The 11,395-nt window shown below is 39.8% G+C and overlaps 1 protein-coding gene across 1 annotated transcript; it reads left to right on the top strand.

Annotated features, from left to right (window-relative positions):
* The first annotated feature begins 3,806 nt into the window (after positions 1–3,806).
* On the top strand, positions 3,807–11,230 carry LOC124412329 (bone morphogenetic protein receptor type-1B-like). The gene is made up of 4 exons (XM_046892113.1): positions 3,807–4,047; positions 8,283–9,282; positions 9,414–9,729; positions 9,857–11,230. The coding sequence occupies exons 1-4, from the start codon at positions 3,954–3,956 to the stop codon at positions 9,983–9,985; spliced, it is 1,539 nt and encodes a 512-aa protein (XP_046748069.1). The 5' UTR covers positions 3,807–3,953; the 3' UTR covers positions 9,986–11,230.
* Positions 11,231–11,395: the final 165 nt, after the last annotated feature.

Below are 11,395 nucleotides of genomic sequence, written 5' to 3'. Positions count from 1 at the left end.
CCTCGGTCTCGTGCAGCCTAATTCTTTTGTGAAATTAGTGAACCGAATTAGCGTGCAGGGTGTAGGGTGGCATAAAAATAGTTTGACAGGTAGGCTGCATATTGGGCTTTGGGAACGACTGGTAATATTAACCTGCTGTTATACCTGCAGCAGTGTAGGATATACTATCGTTTAAACGCGTGTTAGTTTGAAGGCAGTTCGGTGTCGTCTTTCAACTGCGTTATGTCCTACACTTATTTATTTATAACTATTTCTTCGACGTATTTTCCTCTCTCCTTATTTCTGGCCAACTTTTCGTCCTGGCCAACACTCTGGTCGTAAAAACATTAACAGTTAAACACATTGCAGCAGTGGGTAGAATTCGCTTAAGCTTATACTTCCGGCGCGGCGATAATATCGTACGAAATTGGAGTTGTCACGAGGCGATAGTACCAGCGACGATTGACAGGCTATTACACGAGATGGATTACAATGCGTAAATCCGATTCGATAGTCGCCGATTAGAATGTTGTGATCGAGCAAATCCTCCGATCGTGCCGAGTAGGTATAATAATGTTTGTTATACTATGTGTATAAAACACAATTAAGTATACCACGCGTCGGTACGAGTGTAAATTATTCTGCTTTTATAATCACATTATCTGTAGATTTAGAGCTTTGGCGTCTTGTTTCTTCGTGTGATTGATGGCTGTTTGCTTCCATCGTTAGCATCGTTAGTATTTGTTGCGGTAGTGCAAGTATTGGTATTTCGATTTCAAACAGTACCTACCCACTTATATATGTTCACGTTTCACAATACGCGGGTAGAATGTGTACAGTTATAACACTGAAACGTGTTCGAATTTTACGAACTAAGATTCGCACGATCAAACGTACCGCAGAAGTGAAAACGAAAATATCAAATAAAATTTAATCGACTGTAACTCACCAATCATTTTTATTTCAGAATTATACAAACACACGCAATTTTCGAGAGAGAGATGAAAATATTACCGACATCGCACTACTGCAAAACGATCAGCCGAACGATATTTATCTGCATTTAATATTTCCTCGTCTTGAACGATTATCTGCGTGTGTAGCAGCTATACGATGCACACTGATTATACGCTACATGGACAATGCGTACTTATTTATCTGTACAAATGTGTTGTTATGTAAGTAGAATGTATACATGTACACGTAAATATTAATTTCACGATGGATACACAGAAATTAATTGTCCGTACTTTTCGGCGGTTGTGTAGCGATTATCGTACCTTTTATTCGTAAATTTTTATCGGCATATAATTGGAACCCCGCTATACTATTCATGACTTTAGTCGTGCACGCCTTACTTTGAATGTGAACACGTAATTCGTTGCCCGTTTCTGTATCGGTGCAGTTATTTTGTACATGTACATAAACGAGTGTGAGAATGTGTCAGGTCAGAAGCCGTATTGGAATTAAATATATGAGTGGAGAAGATATTGAATTAGCACCCGCACAGGAAAATATAAAGTCGTTGAATTTACGAATCCCGCTGCGTCTTCGTGTGCGGTGATAAATTTGTACAGAAAAATTCGATTAAGATACGAGTAACTGTTGAGCGGAAACTTCAAATTGGCTGCAATTAGGATGTGCAGCGTGCATATAATGCTGAACGTTTTCACGTGAACCCTAAGCTCCGCTGGTAAGTATCATGAGTAAATAAAAAAAAAAGAAGAAAAATACACAAAACTTTTCATTAGTTTACACGCGATTATAGTTTATTCTTTAGTCGAGGTCATTTACTATGGAAAATTTTCATGAATCATTTTCACTTTGCCCGTGTATCTCGTTAGTTCTGAGCAACAGCTCTAAAGTTGAGCCAAAGAGCGAGATAGAAACGTGGAAATTGGTAGCAAAACTTTTTCGTTTGTCTCACTTGAACGTGACAAGTGAGTTTACCCCGAATTGATCCGTGGATTTATAATTCCTATAGATCATCCGCTCAGTGACTCTGCATTAGAAATCTTACAAATCGCTTTATAGTCTCTTCAGAGATCTCGGGGTTTTAACGAATGAAGGTGTTTTCGCTGTTTTTTTTTTTTCTTTTCATCGTGACTAAAGACCTTTCTGGTATGAAGTATAATATAAATGGTCGATAGCGTTGCAGAAACCCGGATGAGCCTCCGGTGCCACCATTTCAAAAGTATACAATTCGTTGGAAATGGTATATTTATATCCAAGTGATTTCTTCACGCGCATCATCTATCTATTTTGCTATCGAACTGTGACGTGAATCGACATTCGACCGACTACGCGTTGATCGTTCGTTTGAAAAGATGATCGGAAAACTGAATTATTATATCCCACGAAGACGCATGGCAGGCAGGTAAAGCGTTGTTCCTTCGATACCTGCGCACTTCACTTAATTCTATTACCTACAGTTACACATATAACAGGGTAAATTATTATAATTTTCCCAATCCTAACGCAATCCTATAATATGATGTTTAGAGTACCGCTTTTAACGAGCATTTTGTCGTCATGCCAATTACTCAAGTCCACTGTATTATGCCGGCGCAGATATATTAAACTTTCAAAGATTCAAATCATTCCGAAGAAACTCTTGCAAGTATGCGTGCCATGTCATACCGATACTACCACACACAGGCGTACACGTGGTCATATGTGTACCATGCCACGGTGAATGAGGCGCCAGTAGAATTCCCTCGCCGCGCGTATACTTTATACTACATATATCCCGCGACGCGGGACTGCGGGAGTTATTTTTTTCTTTTCTTTTTATTTACTTTTTCTTTTTCAAATAAATATTAGTTGCTCTCGCTCAAGAGTGCTCAGAGTATAATACCTATACGTGAACAGAGTATATTATTATACATGTAAACACCTAAGTGCGGAATGCAGTTGTCATTTCCGTTCGGATTATTGTATAAAGGATGCATAAAGTGCCAAGAGAGATGAACAAGGAAGGAGCGAGTGAATAAATAAACAAAAAAAAAAAAAAAAACCCAACGACACCGTAGCAAACGAGTGTAGTAATAGGTAAAACGCACCGCAGGTACTAGAAGATTTTCCCATTACGATTTCGGCACGCGGGTTGTATGTACAGCAAACCTACGTGAACATATACAGGTGAAAAAAGCCTACACGAATGTTTAAAACGTAAATAATATAAGTATACGATAGATCTGGCGATGTAGAAAGATATCGGATGCTGCGCGTATAAACCAATCAACATATCCAGGGTCAACTAATTCAAATTCCTTGATCAGGCAGCAGCGCGGCACGCGGTGGCAGTGGCAGTGGCATATCCTACCTACGCAGAATTACAGATATTACAAATCGAAGAAGAAGAAGAAGAATAAAAAGATGATGACGATGAGAAAGAATAAGAAAAAGACAAAATCCTGCCATTCATCCAGCTCGTAAACGTCGAGTTTAAAAAATCATTGTAAATAATTGCAAGGCGGAGCCTGGTCATCCCGAGGCTCCTCCGGCACTCGAACAAATCGCCTGAAATCTCCTGGAACATCGGCAACGGTGATCTCGGCCCTCCGGGTTCCAGTTTCTGCGGCGTCGCGGCACAGTGGCGCCCAGCGGGCGCCGCCGCACTCTCCCGCCGTCGCTTGACGCCCCCGAGGAGTCGGGCCCATCCCGCCCCCCTCGCCCCTCGCCCTTCGGCGACCACCTCCTCGCCCTACCACCCCGAGAATCCGTCCTCGCCTCGGAAGAATCTCCCCACCCTGGTGAACCGGCGTCGTCGTTCCTCGGACCGCCGTATGCTCGGATCCCCACCACGTCCTACGTCGAGGTAGCCGAACGGAGTCGAGAGAGCGTCGAGAGAGCGACAGAACTAGCCTGGCTGGCCTGCGCCTCACGGCTCGTTCGCCTCGACGTTGAGTGGTAGTGAGTAAGTAGTAGAGGTACGTCACGGACAGTGAAGTATGTGCTCCGGATTGTAGAAAATGGCTGCGTTGCCTGCTGGTACCTCAGGTCGGCGGCGGTGTAAATACGGCCTGTGGATCGGACTTGGTGTTCTTATCGCTAGGACAACGGGAGGTGAGTAGACCGATGTAGAAATCGCGTTATTCGGTGGTTAAACTTCCGCTCGAATACCGTCGGAAGACAGATGTTCGCGTCGTTGTCGTTCTTACGGCGATCCCGAGACGGAGAGAAAGACACCAGCTCGATTACATCTCGAATAGTTGAGTAGCGGCGGAAACAGCGGCCGTAGACTTTGTCCGAAATTCGTCCGACGGACCGTCGTCGAATCGTCATCTCGGAATCTATCGAGGCGTAATTACTACTTCAATTACCATCTCCGCTCCATCGGACAACAGCAACACCGAGTTACACGCGCAAGTTCGATCCGTGAACGCGGAAAATACCTCTCGAGATAGACTTCCTCGTTTATGGTGGTCTCCGTGTTTCCCCATCTCGTCGAAACACACGCCTCAAGTCAGTGAACTTCCGAACCGCGTTCTAGAATTTCAAACTGTCGAAAAAAAAGTGGCGATAAACAAATTACGACATTTCTTACAATTACACCGTTGCAACGAGGTTAATTCGCGTTGTTACAGAACCAAACGTTCTCCACGAGATCTACGGGGAAAGGTGTGCCCGCGATGTTTTCTTTCACTCCTCTTTTGGCACCGAGGATGCTGTGCGATGCAGCCGCGTAGTAAGAAGAGGTGTGCGTAGATCAGCGTCCGCACGCAGCGTGAAACGAGACAGTTTGTCGCAGGAGATATAGCAATTATATTATCGTTGTCGTATGATGATACGTCGTTTCTTGGCACACGCACGTCACGCGATACGCCACGAATAATTTGCCTGTCGCAGGATACAGAGGAGACTGAGAAAAGGAAAAAAGAAAGAAAAAAATCCCTGCCGTCTAGGTACGATCCTGACGGCGCAATACGAGCCTGGGAAGTGTGCAAATTGCTAGACTCACCGCCTACCGCCCGCGTTTACGTATCGAGCTATAAGTTCACACTGACGATGAGGCTCAAGCCGCAGCACATGTGCCTTGTTGGTTTTTAACCGCGCAATTCTACGAAAGTGAAGAGCGGCACCACTTTTTCACGTTACGGAAATCTACTCTACGATACACGCGGGTTAACTTGCGTGGACCTAGATTCAGTTCCTACGCACTGCCTGAAGGAAGTTTTATAATTACAGTACAGCGTAATTTTCAAGCACCTCAGTACCCGTTTTTTAATTTACATATATCTTCTTTTCACTTATCGTTAATTTGATAATTGGAGTAACAGAAGTTAGGGTTACCTTGTAAGTTACCTTGCCTACAAATTGTTTCGCAAATTGTGTGGACTTGTTTCGTCTCGCTCTTTGAAACGATCATAGCGAAAGTTGATTCGTATGAATGTATGTATGTACTTGTATGTGCGTGAACCATCCGAGATAAACTTGTTGGGGGAAAAACAAAATATTTGCATTAATGATCTAATCTGTGCAACACGTATACGTGTTCTTTTTTATTTGATTTTTCTTTATCACGTTGTATTGGATTTCAGCGAAATTCTTTAAATGAAACGTGTGTAGATATAATAGCGAACCGATTTAATTACTCGTTATTTCGTTGTTTTTCCCTCTCGTTTTCGCTCTGTACGTATGGAAACGCGTTGCGCGTTATTCCTATAATGTTTATAGCAAAGAAACGTATACGCTGAGCCATATTCTTTAAAAATAACCGGAAACATTTGAGCCTTTTTGATGTACATCTGTTTGTGCGATGTTTACTTCATGAATTCGAAAAAAGAATCAAGTATCGTCAGATGTATCATAGCTGTGTATGTATGTACAACACACGTGATCGTGACTACGAGAGTGATTCAAGTAATAGTGTGATCTACGAATTATACAACGTATGCAATATGCTCAAGTCGTAGGTATCGTCTTGACTGTTAGACAAAGCGAAATAATAATAAATAAACTATTTTTCACGTTTGAGCGTCGTTTGTAATCTACGTAATAATAGAGCTTTCAAGAATATATGTGGTTGTGTGTGTGTGTGTGTGTGTGTGTGTGTGTACCTGGAAGAACTTTACGTGAATGAATAGAGAAGACGATCCATCATTCAGATATTTCGATGTTATATAAATAGACACAACGGAGTAAATTCTGTCAGCAGTCAGTCGACGCAGAGATAATACGCACGAATGTAGTCGTTTGTATATACTCATGCTTCTTTCTTAGTCTTCCGTTCTCGGAGAATAATAATTCTCGTATACTTAGTTCGAGCACTGGGAATCCATTGGCTTGACAATACCTTCAGAAAATGGGAAAAAGCACGTACGAATAATTCAAAACTCGCGCTTAAAATAATGACAAAAGTTAAACGTGATCGCAGAGTACCGGGCACCTGAATTTTAAAATAACTTCCACTACGTGAAAGCGCTCACGAAGGCAACGGATTGTATCTCATAGTTAGCCGGAGATCTGTTATAGTAGTAAAAATTAGAAGAGTCGAATAAAAGGCTGCATTGACAAGAATTACCAAGACTAATCTTAAGGTCGACGGAGGAATGCAATATGAGGGGAAAAAGACGAATTTATGAGAGAAAGATGGTGGTACGTAATGAAAAAGCTGGGTAGTATAAGGTATTATTCGACGTATATGGTAATCTCACCACCAGTAATCCTGCACCGCCGGTTATACCATTTTAGGTATTCGAGATTTCGAGATTTCGAGATGTTCTCTCCCACCTTTCAACTCTGATAACGGGAGGAGATGATCGCCTCTCTCGTGTAGAACGCGCCCGGCACACGCCCACGCGAAACTTGTCAAGCAACCTCAAGTCTCAACTCTCCCATGATCAATTATCATTTAATTATATTTATCTCGGTTCGACCCGTTCTATTTCCCTCTCCCACCACTTAGTCCTGCATATCTCTCATCGGGGCATTTCTCCTTCTCTCCAACTCCATTTAAAACCTTTAAACCCGATCGCGTCCCATACGTTCGTACTGTAGAATGTCTACGTACATTGTACATACACATAACCACGACGAGGCTGAAGTTAGTAACGTAATTATAACGATTCAAATTTCGAAAAAACCGTTATTTCACGATTTCAGTAATGCCAAAAATTCAATAAACGTATTCATGGTTTGAAAACTCAACTACTTCAAAGTCTCTGTAAACTTGAAAAGTAACAATTTTTCGTTACGATAACGTTACTAATTTCGGCCTCCTATGTAACCCGAAATTCGTAATCGGCCGTACACTATACGAACGAAAATCCGTGACAGGATCGTTGTTAGGGATTTTTCAACGCCGTATACCCGCATGGACCACTTGAGATTCAACGCTTGTAACACTCGCACGAAACACGTAACGCATAGAGTTGAAGAGTTTACGTTGGCGATCCTCATTCGTCGTCTTGTACAAGTAACCTATTGTATGGCTTGGCGCCCTTGGCGCCAATATGTTGCTCCAGAAGGGGCGACGAACCGATGTAATGAGATCGACGCTTAGTTCACAACTTATAATATCAGTTATAACTTGTTGCAACCGCTGGGATCGCTCGTCGATGCGATACTAGAAATATTCTGTTTTCTCCGACGAAAGGGATGTTTGCAAGTAACGGTTGTTGTATGGATAATGCAAACGGGATTGCATTCAATCGTAACAATGCATTCTCAAACACGAAGTGTGAATATTCATCACTGTATATAGCTCGTATCATTTCTTTTTTACTGAAATTATCCCATTTATTGTATTAGGTAGATCATTGAAGTTAAACGAATTGGTTCGTTCCATTTTTTTCCAAATATTTCGGATAATAATCAGTTGAAAATTTATCAAGAAACTAAATATTGACTGATTCTATAGACTTTGTTTAATTTTAATTTTAATTTTAATTTTAATTTTAATTTTTTTTTTTTTTTTTTTTTTTTTTTTTTTTTTTTTTTTTTTTTTTTTTTAATACATGAAGCATCAAATTTTCAATCATACTAGAAGATGAATGTTAATTCTACATTTCAGTTACTTTTTTTTTAATACGACGTTTGAATTTGTATCCAGTATTTTTCAATGAGGTAGAATTTAGTACCTAACATTACTCTAACGATGAATATTTAGAAAAAATCGTTAATTCGATTGTCTCAGTAAATCATGACAAACGAAAAATACTCATATTCTAAAGAGCCAAGTCCTTGAAAGTCATGATAAGTTGCACAATAATGATTTTTTCTCTGATGTTTCGTTACATTAACGTTACTAGGTAATTCCAGCTTCGTCTTTTCAAACTAGTGTTCTAATCTGATTTCAGTTCTTGGGATCACATGTTATTGCGAAGGTCACTGCCCAGATAACCAGCCAAATGGTACGTGCGAGGGAAAACCGGGTGGACACTGTTTTAGTGTCGTCGAAGAAGTATGGGACAATGAGATTAAAGAATACGTTTCCGAGTATTCTTTTGGCTGCTTACCTCCCGGAGAACAAGGTTTCATGCAATGTAAGGGTTCCCTGGTCCCACATTGGAATGGAAAAAACATAATATGCTGCAACAACACCTCGTTATGCAATCAAGGTGTTTTTCCAACATACACAACTCGGCCCACTGTACCTCCAAATCCAATAGTCATATCATCAAGTACGACACTGATTGTCCTGGCCATCTCGCTGTCGGTTTGCTTGATGATACTTCTGATCGCTGTTCTCATAATGTACCGCCGGTATAGGCGGAAAGAGCGTGGACCATGCCTGGTTCCTTCGCAGGGAACGCTCAAGGATCTAATTGATCAGAGTAGTGGTTCAGGATCAGGCTTACCGCTTTTGGTGCAAAGAACAATCGCCAAGCAGTTGGCACTGTCCCAGTGTGTCGGAAGAGGAAGATACGGTGAAGTGTGGCTTGCAAGATGGAGAGGAGAGAAAGTTGCGGTCAAAGTATTCTTCACCCTGGAAGAAGCATCATGGTTTAGAGAAACAGAAATTTATCAAACCGTTCTAATGAGACACGATAACATTTTGGGTTTCATTGCTGCTGATATCAAAGGAACCGGCTCTTGGACTCAAATGTTATTGATCACAGATTATCACGAGAGGGGCTCGCTACACGATTATTTGCAAACTACAGTTCTAGATCATCCTTCCTTATTGGCAATTTGTTTGTCAATTGCTTCAGGCATCGCACATTTGCATACAGAGATATTTGGCACTAGAGGGAAGCCAGCAATAGCACACAGAGATATAAAGAGCAGAAATATTCTAGTTAAAAGAAACGGCGAATGCGCAATAGCAGACTTTGGTCTTGCTGTAAGATTTATAAGGTAATATTGCACAACAACCAGTTGCTTCTAGGAACCTAGTACTAATATTTCTAACCATGGCTGCAAACATTCCTTTTAAGTCCTTGGCAACTTTTATTCTTAACTATCATTGAATCTATTGGTTTTTATAGCGAAAGCGGAGAGATCGACATAGCACCGAATACACGTGTGGGAACACGTCGATATATGGCTCCCGAGGTCTTAGACGAGACTTTGAACACCACTTCGTTCGATTCCTTCAAAATGGCTGATATGTATTCAGTTGGACTCGTTTTATGGGAAGTATGCAGGAGGTGCGCTACTGGCGGCAAAGTGTCTACGGCTGAGCCATATGCATTGCCTTATCATGACGCTGTACCTAGTGATCCAGACTTTGAAGATATGAGATTAGCTGTTTCTGTCAAAAAGAGGCGTCCAGTAATACCTACGAGATGGGAAAATGATTCTGTAAGTATTCAAGTCTAATTGAAATGATTTACAAAGGAAGTAAACTTGGTATGATGAAATAACTGAATTTATCTGGTTTGAAAAGTTGGCAGAAAATCTTGTGTATAACCAATTCGTTAATTTTTAGGTCCTACTCGCACTGAGTAAAGTCATGACAGAATGCTGGCATCGAAATCCTGCTGTTCGACTTACAGCACTGCGAGTGAAAAAGTCGATATCAAAGCTACACATCGACAATGCCATAAAAATAGTGTAGTGTTTGAAGGAATGTTACATCAAAACTGTTGTTTTTCCCCTAGTTCAAAAACCCTTGTAAATATGCCCTTGTGTAAATAGAATTGATGACAGACTGCAGCCTTAAGACTGATCGTACTGAAAATTATAGATATTTGACGATGAATGGATGCGTGTGATTCGGTATGGTTATTGAGTGAATAATTACAGACTAGTTATAGATATGACAATGTTATGGTTTCTTTAAGTTGACATGTGTTAAAATTTGAAACAAAGTAAACGAGTTCATAAATTTATCACATCTCGTAATTTTAGGATTTGTTAAAGTGAAGAATAAACGGGCCACATAGATTTGGAATTGATTACAGTGGTATTAAAATAGTTAGAAAATGCTCTGTTTTCATTTCTTGATATTATCGAGCTCCGTCGAAGAGTTTTCAATCAAATCCAGCATCATTAAATTTACTCTATCCATTCAATATATAAATGCAAACTTCTATTATAAATTTATGGAGGAATTGATATATTGTAGCAAGTTATTGTAAATAATAGTCTACTAAATATTAAAGAAGTATATAAATTTGAAATTGGATTGGTGCCGTTCCTGTAAATAAACGTTCGTCGTGCATTATTTATAATAAAAGAAAGTTGAAAGCGAACTTTTGTAATGATATAAAACTGAATGCAAATGTCATTACGACTGGTTCGAGAGCTTTGATTACATGAATATGTAGCTTTCTTTCGGCCATTTTAGTTTGTACAAAATAAGAAAAAATGCTGGCTTTGATCCTTGATAACTCAAGCCGAATACTTTATTGTTAATTACTTAGGATTCTTTATTTGATATATTAATATTACTTTATCAGGGAAATTTAAATCGTTGCAGGATCTTGACAATTTTACATATAATTTACTCAGACATAGTACCTAGTTACTATGTCGCATGATGCAGTATAAAATTATTTAAATTTGTAAATTCTACAGAAAAAGTAACATTCAAATTATAAAACGTGTGATGCGAACATTGTTATTGTCTTATCAAAAGATTCGAGGCAAATGATCATTAGCCTAGAACCATCTCAGAATATGGCGAAATAAATTTACTGTTGATAAACCAGCTTATGAAGAATGTTAATAGAGTGAACTCAAATTTTCAATCTTTACTTTAACATACGCCACTACCAGGATCGTACACTTCCCGTAATTCCCATGTAAAATAAACAATACTCCGAAAATTAGTGCAACATAAAACCACCGACATTTTTTTTTACAAAGTTATAAACACATTTTACCTTTTTTTTAATCTATTTTATCATCAATAATGAATAAACACGGTACTTAGCGCGCTAATATGAACCAAAAGTTGCAATACTTCAATACCAAGAAAATTAAACTGTTTAGTGTGGTATAGTCACACACAATGTATGTACAT

The sequence above is a fragment of the Diprion similis genome, chromosome 2, assembly GCF_021155765.1.
Source record: "Diprion similis isolate iyDipSimi1 chromosome 2, iyDipSimi1.1, whole genome shotgun sequence".
Taxonomy (NCBI): Eukaryota; Metazoa; Arthropoda; class Insecta; order Hymenoptera; family Diprionidae; genus Diprion; species Diprion similis.
The sequence above is the reverse complement of the archived record's forward strand: the minus strand, read 5'-3'. Positions and strand labels throughout refer to the sequence as shown.